This window comes from Podarcis cretensis (genome assembly GCF_951804945.1).
Source record: "Podarcis cretensis genome assembly, chromosome: 2".
NCBI classification, from domain to species: Eukaryota; Metazoa; Chordata; class Lepidosauria; order Squamata; family Lacertidae; genus Podarcis; species Podarcis cretensis.
This window is the reverse complement of record NC_137171.1, coordinates 4,763,004-4,787,999: the sequence shown is the minus strand read 5'-3', so window position 1 is coordinate 4,787,999 and position 24,996 is coordinate 4,763,004. Positions and strand designations below refer to the sequence as shown.

The 24,996-nt window shown below is 48.8% G+C and overlaps 1 protein-coding gene across 3 annotated transcripts in view; it reads right to left on the bottom strand.

Moving 5' to 3' along the window:
- Positions 1 to 723: 723 nt before the first annotated feature.
- GLI1 (GLI family zinc finger 1) overlaps positions 724 to 24,996 on the bottom strand; it is a 110,306-nt gene continuing 86,033 nt past the window's right edge. Inside the window, exons 2-13 of one of the 3 annotated variants that reach the window (XM_079967072.1) lie at positions 15,619 to 15,807; positions 15,011 to 15,109; positions 14,698 to 14,781; positions 13,100 to 13,295; positions 11,890 to 12,055; positions 11,440 to 11,547; positions 9,478 to 9,618; positions 7,216 to 7,365; positions 6,007 to 6,171; positions 5,455 to 5,685; positions 3,530 to 3,803; positions 724 to 2,811 (exon numbers count right to left, since the gene is read on the bottom strand). In XM_079967072.1, coding sequence (XP_079823198.1) covers positions 725 to 2,811; positions 3,530 to 3,803; positions 5,455 to 5,685; positions 6,007 to 6,171; positions 7,216 to 7,365; positions 9,478 to 9,618; positions 11,440 to 11,547; positions 11,890 to 12,055; positions 13,100 to 13,295; positions 14,698 to 14,781; positions 15,011 to 15,109; positions 15,619 to 15,715 — 3,798 coding nt within the window. In that variant the 5' untranslated portion in view covers positions 15,716 to 15,807 and the 3' untranslated portion in view covers position 724. The remainder of the gene's footprint in view (positions 2,812 to 3,529; positions 3,804 to 5,454; positions 5,686 to 6,006; positions 6,172 to 7,215; positions 7,366 to 9,477; positions 9,619 to 11,439; positions 11,548 to 11,889; positions 12,056 to 13,099; positions 13,296 to 14,697; positions 14,782 to 15,010; positions 15,110 to 15,618; positions 15,808 to 24,996) is intronic. The other 2 variants (XM_079967074.1, XM_079967073.1) reach the window with 2 other exon arrangements.

Genomic DNA, 24,996 nt, shown 5'->3' with positions numbered 1-24,996 from the left:
TCCAGAGCCTCTGTGTAGGCAAAACCACAGAGTCACTTCTTTCCTCCACTGGGAGTCCTTCCTTCCTTCCCTGTGGAATTTGCAAGAAGGAACTATGAACAGGTGGCAACATTCCTGCTTGCTCAAGATCACAGACTGCTCCTGCTATATGCAGGCAAAGTTTTCAATTTGCCTAAAAGCCCTGTTTTTGCACATGTTCCTCTGTGGATAAAATGTTTCCAGGCCGACATGGGCCCCAGGTATGCAGCTGTGCTCAACAAACTCTAGAACCAGGCTGATAGCCTGTCAGAGCTCTCAATGCATAGGGGACTCTGCAGAAGAGGCACTTTGGGGTGATGCTTATTAAGAATACTGGTTTCATTTGGGGAGTGCGGGAGACAGAGGATGGATGGGTTTCGCTCTACCAGCTGGGAGAGAGGAAGGACTCCACTTCCTTTTCCTATGGCCACCTGTCCTTCATCCAGTACCATCAGCACAATTCTCAACAAGAGACCCACCTTGTACAGGAGGTCTGAGGTTGCAACAGATGCAATTTGGTACCAAAAGGCAAGCCTGGAAGTTACTAATTGGACCCAGTCTCCCTGCAGAGCCCCCAGTCCCACTCCTCAACCTCAAGTTATTGAGTCCAGCCCAGCAAGAGGTACCCTGGCCTTGTCTCTCCTTGTGCCCATCTGGTTCCTATACACAGCAGGTCCCCGTCGTCTCAGCCATGATCCTAACTGTCCTAGGAAAGGGTGTTAAGGAACTGGTTCTCCCCTGCCAGTGAGTTCAGCATGGAGCTCATGTCCCCCACAGCCATGTTGGCTGGACCGCCGGGCGGGGAGGTGGGGCTGAGGCCCTCCGCGTCGTCTAGGATAGCTGTGAAGTCCAAGTGGGTGTTCTCCAAGTCCAGAGTGTCCAAGCTGTTGGACACCTGCTCTTCTGGCACGTACGAGAAGGAGTCTGATTTGAGGATGTCCAGCCTGGGGGTGAAGGGCCCACCCGGATCCTCTGCCACGCAGCTGGGGGGCTGGCAGTGACGTTGGTGGGCGTTCATCAACTTGTTCCCAGAAGCTTTGCCCAACGGCATGTGTAGCTGGCTGGAGAAACCTCTGGCCTCCTCAGGGCTGCGGAGAGGGGGCAAGCGCATCAGCCGGTGGGGGCCGCCCTCGCCAGGGGTCTCATAAGGGAGGCTGGCTTGGTAGCACAAGCTGCTTGGCCTGCTCAGCGGCTTGGGGCCCCCAGGCGGGTGGGGGACCATCCCTGGGCTGTAAGACTGGCCTCCAGGGCTTGAAAGTGCTTTGCTCTCCATTGCTGGTGGGGGCTTGGCAGGGTAGCTGGGGTACTTGGGGCTGCCGGGGTAAGGCTGGGGCTGCTGGCACTGTCCCCCGCTCTCTATGCCCATCATGGCATCACCGGCTGGCTGCTCCCCCCACATCAGCGCCTGCTGCGACTGCACATAGCTCCGAACCATCATCTCCTTGACCTGCAGCATGGGGGTCTGGGGCCTCCTGCTGGGGGGTTGCCCCATACCAAAGCATGGGGCCTGTTGGCTCTCAGGCTGGTGGTACCCCTCACCCCTGACACAGGCAGGCTGGGCTTGGCTGTACGGCAGCTGCTTCATGCCCTGGCAAGAGGCCAGAGCAGGCACAGCTGCTTGGAACTGCTGCTCAGCCTTGATGTGGGCCTGGCCAAACTGGAAAGTGCCCTGCTGGCCTTCACCCCCGTGACCTTCTACCCCCATGTGCTTGGCATCTGGGACTGCGTACTGGGCAGAGTGGCACTGCCCCATGGCAGAGGAGGCTGCAGGGTTAAGCCCCACACCATCGCCATCCCAGTGCCGCACCGTTGTGTGGAAAGCCAGGCTCATCTGGCATTGGGGCTGGGTATAGTCCAGTTGGTCAAAGCCGCCCTCCAGCTGTTCAGGACACATCTGCAAGTTGCCTATCGCCCTGGGCGCACCTCGATGGGCCACGTTGCTTGGGAGCTCCATGTCCGCAGCCTGGCATGGGTAGCTCTGCTCCTGGTAACCCAGGTAAGGCTCCATCTCCAGCAGTTCCTGCTCTCCAGCTGGGCCGGTGCTCTCCATGGTAGCGTTCTCCAAGAAGACGTTCTCACTGATGCTTGGCGGTCGTGGCGAGAAGAGGTGGCGCTGCAGGTTGGCATCCGAGCCCCCAATCGCCTGCCCGCTGGCTCTGCCCATGCCTCCTGGGCTCATGTTGCTGAGGCTTTTGAACCTGTGCACTCGGGGGGGCGGGTTGGCCTCACCCACCGTCTGGGAGGGGTCGCTGGCTCGCCGAGCACCGTGGCCAAGTGCCAGGTGGGGGTGGAGGATGCCAGAGCTGCACCTGTGGTATTCGTTGGCACTGTGTCGATGCATGAAAGGAGGCAGGGCAGAGCCCGAGTAATCTGCCATCAGGCTGGGCTGAGCAGCCCTCTCCATACTGGGTAGAGGGGTTGGAGGCGGTCCGCCTGTCGCAGCGGCGTACTTGGCTTTGAGGCGGTATTGTTGGGCCGGTGTCAGGTTGCCCAGTCCTGGAAGACCTCCGCAGTGGCTGGCCTCGCTGGAGCGTCTGGAGGTGTCAGGGGAGATGGGGTCATACACGTCAGGTGGGCCCACCCCATTAGGGCCTCCCGCAGCTGGCAGGTAGGGTGACACCATGGAGGAGCGGCGGCTGACGGTGTAGGCCGAGCTGATGGTGCTGGTGGTGCTACCACGGCGCTCACCGGGCATGGATAAGGAAGGCAGGTCTCCCGATGACAGCTCCATGATGCGCCGGTGAGAGACAGCGGAGGGTGGCCCACACAAGCCAGGCATCTCTCTCGTGGAGCCTGCGAAGAAGCAGAACAGTTGACTAAAAGGACAGAGAAAACACATTTCAAAAAGCCAGGCCCAAAGCTAAGCCCATGGTTTGCAGCCGGCTTACTAGGCCCGAGGCAAGGCCTGACAGAATGGCGAAAGGGCTCCTCCTCTGCGAGATCTGGGCACCTGTCAGTCATATTTAGAGCATCGTATGTGATGTCAGCTCCAGGGCAGGTAGAAACATGGCTCAACCAGCTCTGTGACTTAATTGGGACGGGGCAGTGCTAAATGGCTAAAGAAAGAAGAGCGGACCACAAGACCAAGGCCAACAGTATCTGCAAGAGGCTATTTCACTGCAAGAGGTAAAATAGGAGAGCAGCCTCGCCCAGCACTGATGCTGCTCTGCTGGCAGCCATCTTGAAGAGCAACAACTTGTTATTCTCACTGCCTCCTGCCTATGGGAAACCCTCTATGCAGACCCTATTCTATGGGCTTCTGCAGGGGTTTTTCTGATTGGGGTGGGCGGGCAGCAAAGTAAAACATGACAACGAGGGGCAGGAGAGTTTCTGTCCATTTTGACTTCTAGCTCAGGTTCTACAAATGCTAGAAACATACCCTTTGAAAACAATGAAAGCTGGAGATCTAGAGATCAAGGCTCATCCGGATTTGGAGGTGGAGGTTAGTGCCTGCCCCCCTGTGGACACCCCTGTCCTCCTCTTCCCCCCCAAGACCTCCTTCCCCACGCACCTGACCCAGGGATGGACGGCAGCTTGACCCCCTTGCCGGACAGGGGCTTGCGCAGCTGCTTCAGCTTGTCAATGCGCAGGTTCTCCAGCTTGTGCAGTGCCGACAGCCCGGAGTTGCCCATGGGCTCTGACGGTTCCTCCAGCGCCGACAGGTCTTCTAAACTGCCACCCGCATTGGCATTCATCTCCACGCCACTGTCATTGTTGTTTGCGCTGCCCAAGGGAGAGCGCTCGCTGCTGCAGGACGACTGGCCACCGGGGCTAGGCTGCGGTTTCTGGGGTGGGTGGGGGGTGGAGCACAGCCACATCGCAAGGTTACAGCAATCGTCACAACAACTCGGGGGGGGGGGGGGGAGGCGTTCCATGCAGGGTGGGGGGAGAGATCTTGGCTACTTAGAATCATAGAATTGGAAGGGACCCCGAGGGTCATCTAGTCCAACCCCCTGCAGTGCAGGAATCTTTTGCCCAACGTGGGGCTGGAACCCACAATCCTGAGATTAAGAGTCTCATGCTCTACCACTTGAACTCACTGGGACCTGTATAGGAGTGGGGTACTTGCTTGTTTCTTTTATTGCATTTCCATCCCCCCTTTCCTCCCAAAGGAGCCCAGGGTGGCAAACAACCAGTGATTAATCAATAGAAACAATTCTAGTACAGATGCAGACTAGGAAAGATCTCGGCTTAACAGGCTGGTTGGAAGAGGAAGGTCTTCATCAGGCACCAAAGTAGAGATGGCGCCTGCCTCGTATTCAAGGGGAGGGCATCCCATAGGGCAGGTGCCACAACATTAAAGGCCTGATTCCTGTATTGTGCAGAATGGAGCTTCTGATAAAATGGTATCTGCAGGAGGCCCTCACCTGCAGAGTGCAGTGACTATGTATATAAGGGGTGAGATTATCTTTCAAGTATCTTGGACCTTACCTGTGTAGGGCTTTATAACACCAAAAACAGCACCTTAACTACTTCAACTTGCTTCTTAAACTGAATAACATGTGATGGTAAAACAATATTTTTTAAATAAAAAAAAACAGGACTGCCAGCTTTACTCAGTAGATCCATCTACTTAGTTGATTAATCACTGGGGCAAATTCCAGTTGGTGTGGGCAATGGATGAGGGCGGTAGAAAGGAAAACGGAAATAATGCTGAGATGCTCAGGGTGCCAATTTCTGAAGATTTATAGTGCAGCTGTAGAAGATGAAGTGTCTTGATGGACTGCAAGAACAGGAAGCTTCCCGGACTAAACATTTTGGCTGAATCATAAATTCCCACCAAATTCTAATTCCTCTTTGGCTCAGTGTGGTTTAGTTTGGGAAGGTCTGTAGCTCAGCTCCCGGGCACCTGCAAGTAGGTATGGGAGAATCCCCACCTGAAGCCGTGGAGAGGCACTGCCAGTCCAGGTGTGGGCAACACTGGGCCAGGCAGACCAACGGTCTGACTGGGTATGAGGCAGCTTCCTCATCTTTTCTGACTCATCCTTTCTGTGCTTCTTAAGACGTAAGGAGGGAAGTGCCCCCCAGTGCTCCTTGAACTCAATAAATTCTAGTCTCATATCCCAGTGTGGAGGCTGACTCATTAGGGCACCTGGCGGTGGGCACTGCCCCACCAACCTCAGTCTGCCTTCTGGCAACCCCTACCTACCAGAGTTTCTGCTTGTGAACAGTGCAATGGGAGGCACTGGCTGCCACCTTCCCTCTCCTCAGTCTCACAGAACACAGCAGAGAATTGGTGGGCTCTGCCTAGCATTGGCTCTGGCGCCACCTACTGTTGGCCTCCTTGCCTTCTGCCCTAGCAGTCTCAATGACCACCAGCCACCACTGCCCAGTGTCAAGATCCGTCCTCCGTGTGTCCTCTCCAAACAACCATGATAAGCCTTGCACTGGAATTTAGTCTCTCTTCTCCCAACCTGCCTGTGTAGCACAGCTTACCAAGTTAGAGTCAGGCACCATGAGTTTCCCTTCGTCTTTCCTGCCTTCGCTGTCTCGCTCCTGTTTCATATCGCTGTGGAGGACGAGCGTCCGGCTGGTGGAGATGGTGTCTCCGCGGTGCTTCTTGGTGACATGGGCATCTGGTCCGTGCACTGTCTTGACATGCTTGCGCAGAGAACTGGGGTCTGTGTATCGCTTGGTGCAGCCTGGGATCTTACAGACGTAGGGTTTCTGCCAGGACACGAACAGATCATTATCCCTCACTGGAGGTGGTAACTTTAGGCACAGAATGCTTCTCTGACTCATTTTGCCTCATAGTAAGACAAGTGTGCTTCAAACTGGGACCCTCCAGATGTTGGACTGCAACTCCTATGAACCCTCACTATTGCCTATACTGCTTGGGGATAATGGGAGTTGTAGTACAACAGCACCTAGAGACTTGAGGTTCGGAAAAGGCTGAAGCACTGGGTCATACCAATACTGCATGGGGGGGGGGGTTTGCCATCCTTTTGACGTGAGGCTCCATGGTTCACCCTAGGCAGCTAGCCATACCTCATTGGAATGTGTCCGGTTCTGGTGCTTGGCCCGGTCTGAAGCATTGGAGAAGGCCTTATTGCAGCCCTCGTGCTCACAAACGTAGGGCTTCTCACCCGTGTGGGAGCGCAAGTGGGTCTTGAGGTTCTCCAGTCGTGAGTAGGCCTTATTGCAGCCTTCAAACTGTAGGATAGCAAAGCAGTTGGTAGTTGTATGGCAAAATGGGGAACCCCACCCCCACAAAATCACTCTTTCTCTGTGCCAACCCAAGTGTGTAGCTTCCTTTGTGCACACACCACACCCTTCTTCCAATGGGGCAGCCAGCCACACCCATTCACAGCCAGGTATACATGATGGAAGTGGTGGAAGATGGAACCTGGCTCATTGTCACAGGCACTGGGTTCTGCCCAACTTTGGGGGTGCCTGGAGCATGCGTGTGATGTCACGAGCACGACGCACATGTGTGACATAACGTGGCAGGAGGAGTCTGTGAGGCCCACCACAGCCACAGGAAGGCTTGGTAAGGCCTGGTGGGTCCCCTTCGCAGCCGTGGGTAGGCATGGCGAGACCCACCACAGGACGCAGATTATTGAGGGGGCCCAGCTGCCTCCTTGAAAATTTGAGGCACCCCTGCTGAGGGGTAGGGATGTCAGAGAATTCCATCAGAAATCGAAACTAGTGCAATCTGCAAGGTCAGGAATGGAAATCACACAAGCGAATAAAAGCAGTATTCACTATTATAGTTTTTGAGTTCACACAAGTTATGCAAATCAGCAATTTTCCATTTTTTCAGACCCAGAACCCACTTTCAACCCAAACATGCATTAGGGGACTCATTTCACAATCTTTTACAATATATTTGCATGGTGGTAGTGCTCCTGTTGTGATGCACCTTGGATCAGACCACGACTCACTAGTGGGTCCTGACTCCTGACCCACCTGTTGAAGACCAGTGATGTAACTAATTGCATTATTTTCTGCATTGTTTTTGACGTTTCCATTCCACTGAAATGCATTGAAATTAATTAAGTTTGTTCTGGACATAGTAGAGAATGAAACAACACAGATGTTAGCAGAAGCTGAATAGTAGCAATACAAAAACAGTACTCATTGTGAAGAAGACAAGGTGGGAGACAGTCATAGTGCGAACCTCATCAAACTCCGTCTCTCCTCAGATCCTCCACCCAGGACAGAAACCAGCTGCCTCCTTGAGCCCACCCTACTTACTGTGCACTTGTGGGGCTTCTCTCCTGTGTGGCGCCTCATGTGAACAACCAGCATGTACTGAGCTTTGAAGGGTCGTTGTTCCCGAGAGCACTCCCGCCAGTGGCACACAAACTCCTTCTTCTCCCCGTGGATGTGCTCATTGTTGATATGCTGCAATGACAGGGGAGAAATGCAGCAGAGGTAAAAAGTCAGTGGAAGTCAGTGGCAAACACAATTCATCACCAGCATTTATAGTTTAGCTTCTGATCCTGCCTAATCACTGCAAAGCATTACAGAGTGGAAGCAGGCATCGTTCCAGGATGCAGAGCCATAGCTTGGGGGGGGGGTTCTAGCCAGGGTTTCTGACCCAGGTGAAGCTTCCAGAGGGGTGCCATTGAGGCTCCCAGCCTCTCAGTGTGTCTGGGGTTCAGCTGGAGAGAAAGATGAAAAAGTGAAGGGCAACCGTGAGCTCCTCTTTCCCCATGAAGCTGAAGAAGGCTCATTTACAAGTTGACACAGTAAGAAGGAGAGTTGTTATTATATTTATATGTTTGTGCCGAGGAGAGCCCAAGAACATGCCTTCGCCATATAGGCATGCATCCCCCACCCCCAATAAATAAATATTATATGCAAGGGAAAATAGCATTACAATCCAGAACAGTTAATTCAACAGTTGGTCTGTGAGTATTTAGAAAAGGATGCTGTGATTTCTAAGACCCAGCATGGGTTTCTCAAAAATAAGTCATGCCAGACCAATCTGATTTCTTTTTTTGGTGATTGATTTCAGTAAGGCTTTTGACAAAGTCTCCCATGATATTCTCATGAAGAAGCTGGTAAAATGTGGGTTGATCAAGGTAAGTTAGGTGGATTTGTAGCTGGTTGACTGACCAAACCCAAAGAGTACTCATTAATGGTTCCTCATCATCCAGGAAAAAAGTGACAAGTGGGGTGCCGCAGGGTTCTGTCCTGGGCCATGTTGCTGTTCAACGTCAGGGGATGCTCATCAAATCTGCAGATGACACCAAACTGGGAGGGGTAGCTAATGCTGTGTGTGTGTGTCTTAACATGTGTCAACAGTGTGATGCAGTAGCAAAAAAGCTAATGTTAATCTAGGCTGCATCAACAGCCTAAGGTCCAAATAAAGGGAACTAATAGTCCCACTCTATTCTGCCTTGGTCAGACCACACCTGGAATACTGTGTCCAGTTCTGAGCACCACAATTTAAGAAGGAGGTTGACAAGCTGGAGCGTGTGCAGAGGAGGGCAACCAAGATGCTCAAGGGTCTGGAAACCAAGCCTTTTGAGGAATGGTTGAAGGAGCTGGGTATGTTTAGCCTGGAAAGGAAGATACTGAGAAGGTTGTCACATGGAAGATGGAGCAAGCTTCCTTTCTCCTGTTCCGGAGGGCAGGTCTCGAACCAATGATTAAGAGTAAGAGCTGTTCGACCGTGGAATGGTCTGCCTCAGGAGGTTTTCAAGAAGAGGTTGGATGACCATCTGTCATGGATGCTTTAGCTGAGATTTCTGCATTAGATGGGGTTGGACTAGATAATCCTTGGCATCCCTTCCAACAAAAATAAAATTGAGAGTCCAACAAAAATAAAATCGAAAGGAATCTTGTTGAAGCTTACTCAGGAGTAAATGTACATGTCAAAGCTCCTTGAAAGGGTTTGCACAGAACCAAGAAGAGGGGTGGGTGACAACAAGCCTCAAAGAAAAGGACAAAATTTTTTTTGAAAGGAAACCAGAGGGTCTGGGCTGATCTTATGGTCTTGTAATGCAGTCTTGTAATGATCCTGTGACCAAACAAATCCAGTTCAAAACCTGACCTCAGATAGACAATTGCTGCACATGGAAGTTCTACTTTTGACAAACAATTTGCTTTTACAGGAAGGGATGCTCACTTTCCCTTTGGTCATACAGTCATAATACTTCTTAGGATTCCTTTTAATTCAAATAATCTATTGCCTATTTTTATATCCTTTACGAATAAACGTGTTGAGGTGTGTGTGTGTGTGTGTGTGTGTGTGTTTATATGTATGTATGTGCATGTGTGTATGCAAACACACATCCGAGGGTGGGTGGGTGCCAAACTGGGTTTTTGACTCAGGTGACAGAAAGTCTAGTTTCGGCCCTGCCAGGATGTATCTGATGCAGCTAATCAGGGCAGGGGGTTGGACTGCGTAAGTCAGCCCTTCCAGTTCCCACCAAGTTCTAAGATGCCTCCCATCCCGTCCTGTCGCCCCCCCCCCCGCCATCCTGCCCACAGGCCCACATCACTCACATGCACCAGCTGCTCCTGGGTGTCAAATTCCTTGGAACACCCTTCCCAGTGGCAGTTGGTCTCATACACTGCCTCAGCCTCTACTTTCCCATCTTCCTTCTCCAGTTCATCCCGGGGATCAAGCATGCCTAGTAAGGGATCCTGGGATGGAGGTAAGAAATGGAGCATGTTCAGAAAACCTTGGAAACAATTCAGATCAATTACCTAGTCTGCCCCCCCCCACACAATCCAATGAGAGAGGGGCAAAATCTGTCCATGATGCTCCACCCAGTGCACAGGCAAAGCAAGGATTTTTGTTGCGGGGGGAGGAGGGGGAGAGCAGGCCTTTTGTTGGGGGGGGGCTTTTGTGGGGGCAGAATCTCAGCTATGCATTTTTATTGATTTTTTTAATTGGAGGGGCAGCTGCCCATCCCTGCCCCCCCCCGGCTACACCCATGGCCTCATGGACTGATGAAGTCAAGGGTTTTGCTGATGTCTGTGAATCTCTTTTGTGCCTTCTGATGGGTCACATGGCTGAGGCGCCATAAGTTGATGAAAGAGCAGGTGCAGAAGGTCCCAGATTCAGTCTGTATCATCTTTGAGCAACAGGGATGGGAAAGGAAGGACCTCTACCTGAGACCCCGGTGGACTAGAGATGGACCAATGATCTGACTTGTTTAAGGCAACTTTGTATATTTAATTCACAAAAAAATCTTTTCATAGGTTGTAACTGTATCACATGGGTGACTGACGGTGTGAAAACATGATATGGGGTGGTATAGAAGGAGGAGGAGGAGGAGGAAGAGGAAGAGGAGGAGGAGGAGGAAGAGGTATATTTGTATGGGCAGATTTCCACCATAGTGGAGCTTAGAATTTTTTCTTTTTTCTGTGATGCTTTTAAATAAATTACATGTATCTGTACATAACATGTTCTTTCAAAGGTTAAGGGTGGATTCCAACATGCTATTTAAAACAACATAAGACATAATAGGAGAGTTTGGACTTTAATAAGCTGAAATATGAACAAGCCTTTAGGCTGAGTTTGCAACCCCTCTGCCTTCATGGTGGAGAGGCAAGCAAGCCAGGAAGTCTGCTGTTAATTACACTTGCTTGTTTCATCTGAACCGAGAAACTATGGTTAACAGCTTTGGAACAAGTCAGGATATTAAGTCAACTTCAAAATGTAGTTTAATATCCTGGTTCATTCTGAAGCCTGAACACAACATGCAACTATAACTTCCCTGTTTGCTCGCTCACTCACTCACTCACTCACTCACTCACTCACTCACTCACACAAAGGGAAGAGCAAAGGAACTGTGTGTTCAGCCAAAGGGCTTGTTCATACCTTGGCTTATTAAGCCAAGATATGATCATCTCAATGTTGTCAGTAAGTTAAAATACCCTGCCACCAATTCCTCAGTTGCAACCATCAGATATGCCTGCCCAAACCAAAAAGATCTGATGCGTCTCTGGAAACCAGCTTCTGCTAGGGCTCTCTCTGGTGAGCAACTCATGTAATGGCATCTGGTCAAAATGGAGCAGATACAGTATTGGGTTGTACCCAAAGTAGGACTGAGTAACACATTCCAACAGCACAATAATTTCTGCTGCTTGCTCACCAAGATTTCCTCCTCCCCCCCCCTCCATGTCCCCTAAAGGTTGCCCCACACAATCCCACTGCACATGCAGTTTGGCTTGTGGACAGACTGGCAACGAGTGAGAGACAAAGGGGACATGAACCAAGCCTAGAGTGAGGTTGATCTATCCAGCTGTGAGACTGAAATGTTGGGAGGAAAAACAAGCAAAACACCATGGTTTTTATGTGTAACGCTGATGGTGAGAACATCTGCCTCTCTCTCCTCCACGCCCCCACCGCCCCTCCAGCTCCAAATGAGCCACTCCAGTCCTGGACACTTGACTCTGGATTTGGAGAGAGGGCAGGCTTGGTGTCTGTGTGAGCACATTGGTGTGGCCCGATGTTACCTGTGTCCCTGTCGAGGCTGGGCTGGAAATGTCACCCTCCGAGCACTCCTCCATGCACTTGGAGCTCAGGGCATCCAGAGGGCTGCCCAGGCTGGGCTCTGACTTCAGCTGTGGGAAAGAGACGGCGAGAGCTCCAGGTGATGGTGCCCTCTCCCAGTGCAGCCCCAGACCCGAAGGAGGCCCCTTCTCCCTCTGTTAACTCTACGGCCTCCCATCTTGCTTTCCCAAACGAATGCGAGAGATTAATCTAAGAGCCTACCAAGAGTGCTAAGGTACCCCTGGGTTGTTAACATTTATTTCTGAGGGGGTTTTTTGTGGGGGGTGGGGGGGCAGGCTATGGGACTTGGTAAGCAATGGGTACGGCGGTGTCATGTTGGGGGCTTTTGGTATTCACCTGCTTGAGCGTGACACATTGAGAGGGGCAGGCGGGTGAACCTGATACCCACTTACCTGGCAGTGTTTCAGCATCCCACGGGGTGGTGGCATATGGTGCATCATCCCTGGCCGGCCAGGTATGTGTTCATGAGATCCACAGGGAGCCATAGGCGGGTTGTGGCCAAATGACATCCCTTGAGCTTTCTGGTGACCCATGGGGCTCTGGAACCCAAGGGAAGGACTGCCAAGGGTGACAGAAGAAAGCACAAGCTGTTTGCATGCAGAACACCTGCATAATGCACCATTTGCACAATGAGCGTTTGCATAATGGCAGTGCTGTGCATGTGTAACATGATGCAACAGATGTGCATAACGCGTTACTGAGCCCAAATGCAGTTTTTTAAAAAACAAAAAGGGCAAGGAAAGTTTCTAGCCCTTATGCTTGAAAGGGCATGGGCAATGCCCTCCAGCTGTGAAACATGGAGCTGAAGAAACTTCTGATTGGGGGGCACTATTAGTGGAGAATGAGAACTAACATAAGCAGGAAGGTTTTTTTTAATCTCCGGCACAACCGTAGAACTATTTTCATTTTGTTCAGAGTGCATTTGTACATCATCCCCTCACCTGGCTTACCTTAATTTAACAGAACTACCCTCTGACTATCTATAATTGGGCTTTCTTGGGCAGCTAAGGAGTGCGGAATTGAGGAGATGTAGTCAAGTTTGGGTGTGAGGATTCCCCACTCCTTATTGCAGTGCTCCTCACACACAAAAGGTTCTGGCTTTGGAGGCAGACATTGGTGTGCTTCCCCAAAGAGTAAATAATAGAAAGTGGGGGCATATATGCTTCTGCTTCAGAATGGCTAGAGTGGGAAGAAGGGGGAGTGGAAGCTCATTTGTGCCAGTTTGGGGAAAACTGAGAACTTGGGGTGTTGGGAGGTCTGAGTGACAGGCAGGTGCTGGTCAAGCACATTTTTAAAAACATGTTTGACTTTTCAAAGTATGAGGTTTATAATGTGTGTTGCAAAGACATGGTGCGTATTTGCTCAGGAGCCACAACTGGCTGATGTATTTGGGTGTGTATGAGAGTTTCCCATACATTTTGCATACAAGTGAAGAAGGCTCTTTGTCAGAGGTCTAGCACTGAGTTTAAGTTAATAAGAGGAACAGGCTTTTATGGTGCCCAGGACAGTTCCTCAGATTTCCAAATATGTCCCTGGTCCTAAAAAAAAGTTGGGGCTCCGCAATACACACAAACCTGACCTATCCTGGAAGGGAAAACCTACCTGCTGGTGCCAATGGAGAGGTGCCCGTAGGAGCCACCAGCTGAAGCACAGCGGGAGTTTATGTAAGCCACCAAGGAACTGGGAGAGGTGCGGATGACAGTCTGCAGGTCAATGCTGGCATCTGAGAGAGGAGAGATGGACAGCGCTCGCTTCTTGGTCAACTTGGCTGTGCTTCGGGGCGTAGAAAAGCGAGTACCTGGGTGGGAAACAGGAAGAACACAGGGAGCTGCCTTATCCTTCGTCAGACATTGCATCTGGGTCAGTATATTGCCAACACTGGCTGGCAGCTGCTCTCCAAGTTTTCAGACAGGGTTCCCTGCCTCCAAGGCTATCTAGAGTTTGTTTATTTCTTTAAAGCATTGGGGTGCTCTAAATGAATGTTGGCAGGTCACCAAGCTGTTTGTGCATCTTCTCCCCTCCCGAGGGCAAGATGCCAGGGATTGAACCAGCACATTCTCCAATGCATTTCATCATATGAGGTTGCCTGGCCCTCTAAGACAGGGAGGGGGAAACCATGGCCCTCCAGGTGTTGCTGAACTACATCTCCCATCATCCCTGCCCACTGACCATGCTTGCTGGGGTTGGTGGGGGAGGGGGCCATAGAATCATAGAATAGAATCATAGAATCATAGAGTTGGAAGAGACCACAAGGGCCATCGAGTCCAACCCCCTGCCAAGCAGGAAACACCATCAGAGCACTTCTGACATATGGTTGTCAAGCCTCTGCTTAAAGACCTCCAAAGAAGGAGACTCCACCACACTCCTTGGCAGCAAATTCCACTGTCAAACAGCTCTTACTGTCAGAAAGTTCTTCCTAATGTTTAGGTGGAATCTTCTTTCTTGTAGTTGGGATCCATTGCTCTGTGTCCGCTTCTCTGGAGCAGCAGAAAACAACCTTTCTCCCTCCTCTATGTGACATCCTTTTATATATTTGAACATGGCTATCATATCACCCCTTAACCTCCTCTTCTCTAGGCTAAACATGCCCAGCTCCCTTAGCCATTCCGCATAAGGCATCGTTTCCAGGCCTTTGACCATTTTGGTTGCCCTCCTCTGGACACGTTCCAGTTTGTCAGTGTCCTTCTTGAACTGTGGTGCCCAGAACTGGACACAGTAGTCCAGGTGAGGTCTGACCAGAGCAGAATACAGTGGCACTATTACTTCCCTTGATCTAGATGCTATACTCCTATTGATGCAGCCCAGAATTGCATTGGCTTTTTTAGCTGCCGCGTCACACTGTTGGCTCATGTCAACCTGTTGGCCAGGTTGGCTATCCCTGCTCTAAGAGCATCAAAAGACAACTTGATGAAGGGTTCTTCTGTTTCTGTTTCTTGTGCAAGCGCATTACTTCCTGCAAAGAATCCCAGGAACCGTAGCTTATCCTTCACACAGATACAGTTCTCAGCAGCCAAGAATCCTTTGGGGGAAGTCATGTGCTTTAAATGGACAGTGTATTTGCAGCCTTGGAGTGGGAAGGTAAACCAGTTGACACAGCAAGACGGAGGAACAAAAGCAGGAGGCTCTAGTGTCAGTAGTGTGTCCCCACTGGGGGTGTGGGCCCAGGGAGGTGCCCTATATTGTTGACCACTGATGCTGACCTTGTCCAGGACAGCCTCTAGTAATTACAGGCATGTTCCAAAGTGGAGATGTATGTGCTGGGGAAGTTGTCACCACGGCGGGTCCTACAGCAAAAGAGACAAGCCACTTTGAAAACTGCACAAGAGCTTGCCTTTTCAGCAAGAGTAGCAGCTATGGCAAAACTATCAAAGAAAACTCCAGCTGCATGCAAAATTTCGGCCTGTGCTTACTTATCTGTGCTCTCAAGTCTGTAGGCTGCAGTGTGTCCCCTTCTACCTTGCCCCCCACTCATTACTTCTCATGAATTTGCCACCACCTGTCATTGAAACTCACCATCAGTATGAGAAGGATGTTCACCTCCAGGTGACATCCCATAGGTGTGATGATTCCCCATGGAGTTGGCTTGGTGGTAATATGGCAAGTCATTGATTCCTGGAAAAGAACAGAGTGAGCCATTAATAGAAGCAGGGGATGTTTTGGTCCACCCTGGGATTCCTTGGAATGTCATCAGGGGCTCCTCAATGAGGAGACCAGTACTGGCAGACAACTGAATCCTGAACAAGACCCCTGATAATATCCCCTTCCAACATCTACCTCAAGGGGTGTGATGAATGTGTTCTGAGACACAAGGGCATTGTCTCAGGTGCACAGAGAAAAACGAGGACCTGCAGAGCTTGCTGGTCCTCAGCCCAAACTGAATGTGCACATGAATTCCTAGAAAACCCTCTCTACAAATCCTCTGTAGCATTAAAGGGTTCCATGCATTAGCTCCTCAGCAGACATAGCAACATGGAAAAGGTTCCAGGAAGCTGGGTGGGTTGGAAAACCCTCTTGGAAAAGAACAGAAGGAGAGGCAAACAGATGGCTCAGGTGGAGTGTTGAGCAAGAGGACTGTGCTGCTCTTGGCCCATGCTGCCCCTGGCTGTTGCTGTGAGACTGACCTTCCACCATGCTGCTGGGTTGGCCTTGCCCATGGAGGGGGCGAAGGTAGCAGTGTTCCACGTAGTTATTAACTGGTGCGTTCATTGGGTTGAACATGGTTTGTCGGAGGCTGGATGCAGTCAGGGACACATCTGCTTTTTTGGTGGGTTACAGTGGACCAGGAAGTGGCAGTGCTAAGGCATCCAGATCTGCAAGAGACAGAGTGTAGTCATGTGAGAAGACAAGAGAAATCAGCACCCAAAATCCCACAGTCACTGGTGTGGTGGCTCTAGAATTGGTCCTGTCTTGTTGTGCAGTTCAGCCAAGGACCCTAGTTTCCATCACTGACAGAGAGGGGTCACATGTCAGTGGCAGAGCACATACTTGGCATGTAGAAAGTTCTAGGTTGAATTCCTGGCATCTCCAGGCAGGGCTGGAAAATACCTTTCTCTCCCCCCACCCACTTGAAACTCTGAAGAGCCATTATCTGTCACATCTGATCAAATTGAGTGGGACAGACGAAGAGTCTGGTTTGGTGCAAGGCAGCTTACAGGTTTAATGTACACCTTCCATGATTAACTCTAGTAATAGTATTATACGCCCTTAAACAGGCTCCTCCAGACAGCCAATTTATTATTTTGCTTGATTTTGCTTGCACAAAGTTTACATGGGGGTTAGTTTATAGCCAGTCTTTATTGAGTATTTGTTCTGATTTGTTTGCCTGTAGCTTACACAAGAATGAACATTCATCCTGCATTCATCCCAGTTTGCTTTTTTTATACATCTACCATTTGTCATTCATTCAATCAAGCCACACCTTTCAGTGTCGCTTACCCAAACTGCAAAAAGTCTTGTTTCTTTTTAAAAAGTGGATTCATTGCATCAGAGCGACAAAGCACAGTAATCCACTTTACCTGAAAAAAACTAAAATTATCAGTAAGCGCCTGAATCCCTCCTGCAAAATGCTGACAAATCTGGAGAGAGACAGAAGCAGTGACACCCCCCCCCCCCGTTGTCTGATGAAAGGAGGAAAAGAGTTTTCTAGTAAAGCAGAGTTGAGTGAGGGGAGAATCAAAGGCTCATAATTAAATAGATACAAGATTAACTCCTCCCTCTCTGGGGAAATAAATGAAAATGCCTCTTAAGAGCATTTGCTATGATTATTTCCTCTTTTACACCTCATCTTAACTGTGGCAATGTTATCAACACAGGACAATGAGTCCCACTCTCATTTTTAAGGAAAAAAAATTGTTCTTTTGACATACACATAAGCTTGCGTAAATGTTTGTGCACGTTAGATACTCAACCCTTTACTATGATTTCTATTCTTGGGAATCATTTATTGAACTCAGTGGGACCTGTTACAGAGAAAACACGCCTGAGATTGCACTTCCACTGTGTATGGCCATTGAGTTGTCCATAGATACAGAAGGATCCATATCCTATCCCTACTGCCCCTCCAAGCCCACTTTAAATAGGATCCCTATAAAGTCGTACCTTGGTTTTCAAACAGCTTTGTTCTCGAACGTTTTGGCTCCCGAATGCCGCAAATCCGGGAATGACTGTTCTGGTTTGCGAACTATTTTTGGAAGCTGAACAACTGACGGGGCTTCCGTGGTTTCCGATTGACTGCAGGAGCTTCCTGCAGCGAATCAGAAACTGCGCTTTGGTCTCCAAACGTTTTGGAAGTCAAACGGATTCCATTCGATCTCCAAGGTATGACTGTACAAAGGATCCAACTCCAAACCCCAAATATGACTTCAGAGTTGTGGGAAGACAGGATTTGCTACCATTTAAGTCACACACTGGCCCGTAATCATGTATGAGTCACCAAGACCCAATTCCAACCTTTGATCAGGAGCATGATTATAGATCAGAAAGATGGCTACATCAGAAATGCATCTGCTATGGGGGAAAAGCCAAGATTTAAACATAAAATTAAACAGATATAAAAGAAAGAGGAGGCTTTGCTCTGCCAGACTTGCAAATGTATTACGAGGCAGCTTGTTTATGCTAGTTAAAAGATTGGATTGCATTGGACAATGCAGATATCCTAGATTTAGAGGGTCGTGATTTAAAATTTAGCTGGCATGCATGTCTTTGGGAAAGTGAAAATCTGTAAGAGTTGGATGAACCACATTCTTAGGAAGAATCTGTATAGAGTTTGGGAGGAATATAAAAATCTGCTGGAAAGAAAAACACCTTTATGGTTATATCCCATCAAAGCAATTACAATTAAGAGAGTTACTATGGATAGACTTAGAGTGGTACCTTGGGTTACATAAGCTTCAGGTTACATACGCTTCAGGTTACAGACTCCGCTAACCCAGAAATAGTACCTTGGGTTAAGAACTTTGCTTCAGGATGAGAACAGAAATTGTGCTCCGGCGGCATGGCGGCAGCGGGAGGCCCCATTAGTTAAAGTGGTGCTTCAGGTTAAGAACGGACCTCCGGAGCGAATTAAGTACTTAACCCGAGGTACCACTGTACAGGGAACTGCTGGATTTTACGGGGGGCGGGGGCGGGACTCAAACTGAAACCAATGGAAAACCTAAGGAGCCAAGTTACGGATTGGTTGCAATATCACCAGTTACATGATATGTTTAAATTAGATAGGAAGAATGAATTTTTGGACCAAAGATTACAATTTGAAAAAACAAAGATAAACTTTTGTCTAAAATGTATAATCTGTTATTAGAATGGGAAACAAAAGAGGAGCTTGTTAAAGCTTCAATGACACACTGGACAATAAAGCACAAAATAGAGATCTTAACCTCTGGGAGAAACTCTGGAAAAGTGACCTGAAATTTACAGCATGCTGTTCATTGAAAGAGAAGTATTTGAAAATGATTCATAGATGGTACTTAACTCCAAGTAGGTTGGCTAAGATTTATAAGACAGAATCAGATAAGTGTTGGAAGTGTAAAGAAGTGGAGGGAACATTCTTCCACATGTGGTGGACATGTAAAAAGGTAAAAGGGTATTGGGAAATGATGTATAATGAATTGAAAAAAATGTTCAAAATTACTTCTCTCCCCCCCCCCCAAAAAAAACCCCTTAGTCCTTTTTGCTGGGGATAACCCAGACTGAACTTCCCAGGCGCCAGAAAAGGTTATTTATGCATGCAACAACTGTTAGCCCACAAATAGAAAGGGAACGAGGTCCCAACTAAAGAGGATTGGCAACTTACCGTAAGTTGACAAAATATGCACAACTTGCAGATTTAACATATAGAATAGGAGAGCAGGAAGAACATATGTTTAAAGAAGATTGAAAAACATTTATTGAATATATGGAAAATAATGATACAGCTGAAAACACTGGCAGCATTAAGATAAATTCAACAGAGTAAATAATTTTTGATGGATGTAAAAGTGGAAAATTGATTTGAATTGTTATAGTAACATATGCAGGGATTTATGATATGTAAAATGAACCATGGAAAGAAGAAGGGAAGTGACTGGATATTTTAAAGTTTGTAAAATGTTTATTTGAAATTATAAAACAGAAAATTTAATAAAAATTATTATACAGTATATATATAAAAAGAAACACCTCTGCTAAAATTCAAGAGGCTATTTAGGTGGCCCTAGAGTCCTCTAAAGGGACGCAGGTGGCGCTGTGGGTTAAAGCCTCAGCGCCTAGGACTTGCCGATCGAAAGGTCGGCGGTTCGAATCCCTGCGGCGGGGTGCGCTCCCGCTGCTCGGTCCCAGCGCCTGCCAACCTAGCAGTTCGAAAGCACCTCCGGGTGCAAGTAGATAAATAGGGACCGCTTACCAGCGGGAAGGTAAACGGCGTTTCCGTGTGCGGCTCTGGCTCGCCAGAGCAGCGATGTCACGCTGGCCACGTGACCCGGAAGTGTCTCCGGACAGCGCTGGCCCCTGGCCTCTTAAGTGAGATGGGCGCACAACCCCAGAGTCTGTCAAGACTGGCCCGTATGGGCAGGGGTACCTTTACCTTTTACCTTTAGAGTCCTCTAAAATTGTTTTGGATTGATAATGCTGTTTCACCACTATGCTGAAGGGGATGTGAACAGTGGGGTTCTTTTTGCACATGTGGTAGGAATGCAACCCAGTCCAAAGATTTTGGGAAATTGTATTTGAGCAAATATCTGACATTACAGGACAACTCATTCCCCCTAACCCTGCTTTCACCTTTCCATCTATTGCAGATCACCTGGAGATATCAGTCAAACACAAGGAACTTGCTATGCTGTGTGTGTTTCTCTCCCCCATATTTTTGCCACCACCTCTCCATGGAAAGACCACCCACAGCTTTCCATTGGGATGCTATCTCCATTTATTACTTTCACCAAAAGAACATCATTCACTTCCCCTCCACCCACCTACTCAGATTTCCTTACAGCAAAGTTCAATAGGTAAACAGACACAAAACATCAGCCTTAGGTTCTCCTTCTTATTCTGTTGCAGACCAAGTAAGTGCTGTGTGCTTGAATTTTAACTGCATTACTCCAGAGTCCTTTGTGCTTGTGCTGTTGTTTTCTGTTATGTACTAAGCTTGGATCCTAGAACAATAGGCAAGTAGGATCCTAGAATGCAATAACTGATTGGCTTGCAGGAGAAGACCAATCAGGCTCCAGGAGGAAGTTAATCAGCCTATTAGGCTGGCAGGATCATCGAATGCAGCAACTGATTGGCCAGCAGGAAAAGACCAATCAGGCTCCAGGAGGGAAGCCAATCAGACGGGACACATTGTGTAAATAATGTATATAAAAGCCTGAGGTTTGGGGGGCAATTAAATCACTGTTTTACAAGCTGCAATAAAGAGCATGAAATCACTACAGGACTCTGAGTATATTTCATTTTCTCTTTCATTGTATAAACTATAAAATACAATGTTAAAAGAAAATACTTCCAAGTGGTGGCAGATTTAAGATCTCCTTCCAACCTGGGTACAATGAAATACACGGGAAGTATGCAGGGCCATCAGCCCACAGGAAAGTGTGGCACAAGCTCAGGTCTTCCTCACCGCTGCTTGCATTCTGACGGACTCGTGTTTTACACCACAAGGATTGCTGACTTTCTTATCGCTTTAACAGCAGCCCTCTCCAGGCATAGAGAGGGACAGCTTCGCCGACTTTGTGCTTGTGTGTCTTGTTCTGTGCAGGTGGCAACCCTATTCACAGCTGTGTGGATCCACAGGAACTCCCACCCATCTTGAGTGGCAACCAGGTACTGTGGCTGGCACAGTAATGCACCCGTCACTTAAGGTGGCAATGTACCCTAACTTTACAGAGGCACCCTTTGCTTTAAGATGCCCTCTATCTGAAGAGTTGTCTGGTCCAATTTCTGTTCAAAAAGCAAGGACCATAAGGAGAGGCGAGCAGGAGGGGCCTCCACATTGCCAGTCAACATTTAGCAGCACCTGGAAAGCAGCCTGGATGGGCACACAGGTCACTTGGTCTGGTCGAATGTACGGTGCTTCTCTCAGAATTCTTGATACTGGGAATGCGCCTTCACTGCGCACTTTTCAGCATTTCTGTTTAGACAAGTCTGCCCAGGTATTTAGAAAGCTGGTGCATGTATTAATCTGTTTATAGTTTATTGCTGATTTTAAATTTCTCTCAGTGTTTTAAATTATTGCTGTTAAATTCTTTTTTTACTGATAATTGTATTGTTTTGCCTTTTTTGTAAACTGCTTGGAGGGCTTTTTTGCAATCAAGCAGTGTATTAACTTTTATGAAATAAATAAATTATAGAAATTGTTTTAAAACTTGCATCTCTTTATATAAAATAACACATGCAAATATCCTTTCTGGTGATGTATCTCCTTTGTGAGCAATTCACAAGTTGCCACCCAACACTCATGTATGCCTTTGTTTAAAAAGGGGGTCGGCAAACTAAGGCCCGCGGGCTGGATCAGGCCCACCAGGGTTGTAAATCCAGCCCGCGCCCTGCACCATGAAGCCGGAACTCACCGCGAAGCTTAGACTCCTGGCGATGGCGACGGGAGGAAGAGGCTGAGTGGTGGCGGCTCTGCCACTCAATCGCTGTGCCTGGTTTACCTCAGCGGGGTTTGATTGGCAGAGACGTCCCCGCGCCGCGCTGAAGTAAACCAGGTGCGACATCTGATTGGCAGACCCACCGCCGCTCGGCCTCTTCCTCCCGTCGCAAGGAGGCAAGGCAGCTCCCACCGCCGGCTCTGGCTCCACTCGCCTCGCCACCTCTGGAAGTCTGCTTTCCCTTCCCTGCCAGCTTCCACCTGCAGCACCATGAGACCGCCAGTCTCAGCGAGTAGCCGCACCCTGCCCTGCCGCTGGATGCACAGCCACTAAGAGCCCTAAAGACACGCTTACTCACAAGTAAGCCGCAATCATTTCAAGGCTGCTTGCTCAGTGCCTGAAGAACTGCTCAAGCCCACTGAGATGAAATGCGCTACGGAACACGCCCCTGGGAAGGTAAGTGTTATGTACTGAAGTTCTCACCCTGGGCCAGCAGGGGGATACTGTAGATAGTTTTCACTCAGGTCCACGTCAGTTATTTTAGGCGGGAAACTCTGGGTTGTTGTTGCTACAATGTTGACAGCCGGCTGCCTATAAAAGCAGGCCGGCTGAGCTGTTTGCAGTCAGTTCTATTCCAGCTTACAAAATAAAGAGCTGCTTTGGAGAGATCACTGTTTCGTCTGCTATGTCAACCCACAACTTAACAGTAAGCGCAGCAGCTGACCCCCCTTGCCTTTTCTTCCAGCTCCCCACCCTGTGCCCCTTCTCCAGCCTGCCACAGGGGGACAGTGGACCGGCCTGCAGCTAATTTTTTTTGCTAACCTCTGGTTTAGGCAGTGGTGGAGCTTCATGCTCCGGCACCAGGGGGCAGAGAGCAGGCGGGGAGCGCATCCTGGGGGTGTGGCATGCCACCCAGAAGGGAGTGGCGCGCATCCTGGGGGCTGGTCGCCCTGTGCAGATGGGGTGGGGTGGGGGTGGGCAGCCACCATGGAACCCTGCCAGCATCGCGCTGTTGGGGGTGGTGCGCTCCCCCAGCATTCCTCTTCCTCTGCCAGTGGGTTTAGGGGATTGCTTTTGTGGACTGTCATAGAGAATTTTGCATGTTATTAAGCCTCCATCTACACTGTGCCTTTTAAGACATGTCATACCACTTTAACAGTCATGGCTCCCCCTCCAAAATCCTGGGAACTGTAGTTTGTTACAGCTGCTGAGAGTTAACACGAGCTGCAATTCCCAGAGTGGTTTAACAATCAATCCATCTTAACAGGGAATTCTGGAAATTGTAGGCTCTATGAGAGGAAAGGGGTTAACAACTATCTGCTCTTGTAACAAACTACAGTTCCCAGGATACTTTGGAAGAAGACATGACTGTTTAAAGTAGATCATCACTGCTTTAAATGTTTGCAAACCATTTGCTGTTTCTTAACAGCCAACAATATATTCTGGATTCCAGCAGAGGGAGCCAACACCATAGCACTTCAAGGTGAAATATTCATAATGCCAGGTGGTATCTTCATTCCTCGCCCCCCCCCCCCCGCTCTTTGCAAGGCAAAAAGTGACTTGAAGGGCCATCTTGAGTGGAAAAATGGTGTCTCCTCTCTATTGCTGTTCTAAAGATATTGGGAAGTACCCATAGCTCTATTTCCATTTTTTGAAAGCCCAGCAGATCCTATTATAATATGCAGTTTGGCCCCAATAGTCCAAATTGCACTTAATGTTTGAGAGAAAAATATATGACTGTAATTACATTTTTATCCCAAGGATCTCAGGCTAGCATACATGGCTAACCCCTGTCCATTTTATATTCCCTACAACCCTGCGAGGAAAGTTTTTAATTGTAATTGTTATTAATTACCCGCCCTTCACTCTAAGTTCTATTTTAATAACACCCTAAGGTCCTAAAGGGCAGGTTGCAACATTGAAAACTGCTTAAAACAAATTACAATAAGAGAAATAAGGTGAGCACATACATCTGAAGTGTCAAAAGCCAGGGTAGAGGTGCGTCTACAAGCATTCTCCGAAAGCTGTACAATGAAGGTGACTATTGCACCTCTGCAGGGAAGGAGTGAACCGGTAATGCCCTCTTCCAGGGCACTGCCGCCGCCACTCTGAGCTTCTAAGATGGCCTATTTTTATTATTTTATTATTATTTATTGAATATATATACCACCCTACACCCAGAGGTCTCAGGGTGGTTCACAGAAGCTTTAAATGTTCAGTACCTGTTTTACTTACTTTAATGGGGTTCATTGCGAAGTGAGTGTGCGCAGGATAACACAGCCTTAGTGAGAAGTCTCCGCCAGTTTCTTTTACTGCAGATGCCTTCAGATTCCACCTTTTGCTGGCGAGTTCCGCCAGTGGTTTAACCAGGAATCTCTCTCTCACACACACAAAGGGAAATTTCAATGCTATTGCTAACTGCTCTTGCGCAGTTACAACCATTTCTTGGTCCAAATGCTTCCACAAAGGGTCAGCATCCTTTGGCGATACCTGAGGAAGCCATACCCAAGGCACTTCTTGGCCAATTTGGCGTCCTGCTGGCTGGCCTTGTGTCAAACAGATGCTTTCCTTCCAAGGCACACAGCAGCTTGAGAGTGGTCTGAGGATTTACATCAAGATTTTTCATGGGGGGGGGGAGTGAAGCCTTCCTCTTCACATACTGTGGGTGGGGAAGCCTCTGGCCCAGGAGCCTAATGCCTATTTGTTAGGCTCTTGGGATTATCAGAAAGACATACCTAACTGTACAATGTGCCACACTGCTTCCCTAGGTGGACTCTGTCCTTGGACTGTGACAATGTCTCTTGGATGGAGGAAGAAGAGGGGTGTGTATGTGTGTGTAAAAAAGGTAAAGGGACTCCTGACCGTTAGGTCCAGTCATGGCCGACTCTGGGGTTGCGACGCTCATCTCGCTTTACTGGCCAAGGGAGACAGCGTAGTTTCCGGGTCATGTGGCCAGCAGGACTAAGCCGCTTCTGGCGCACGGAAACACCGTTTACCTTCCCGCCGGAGCAGTGCCTATTTATCTACTTGCACTTGGACGTGCTTTCGAACTGCTAGGTTGGCAGGAGCTGGGAGCGAGCAACGGCAGCTCACCCCGTCGCAGGGATTTGAACAGCCGACCTTCTGATCGGCAAGCCCTAGGCTCTGTGGTTTAACCCACAGTGTGTGGAAAAAACCTGTATTTTGTGTGGCTGGAAAGTAGCCTATTTTACAAAGACAAGCACTTTTGCCTCTGGTTCTGTCCACTCTGGCCTCACCTACCACTGGCAGGCAACACCTGCCCCTTGCCTGCCAAAAGATTGCGCATGAGAGAATCAGGCCCTCAGACTGAAGAAGGCCCCCATCCCTCCCACTGCATTCATTTTTATCTATTTATTACATTTATATAGCACCTTTTATCTTCCAAGGATCTCAAGGTGGTGTACATGGTTCCCC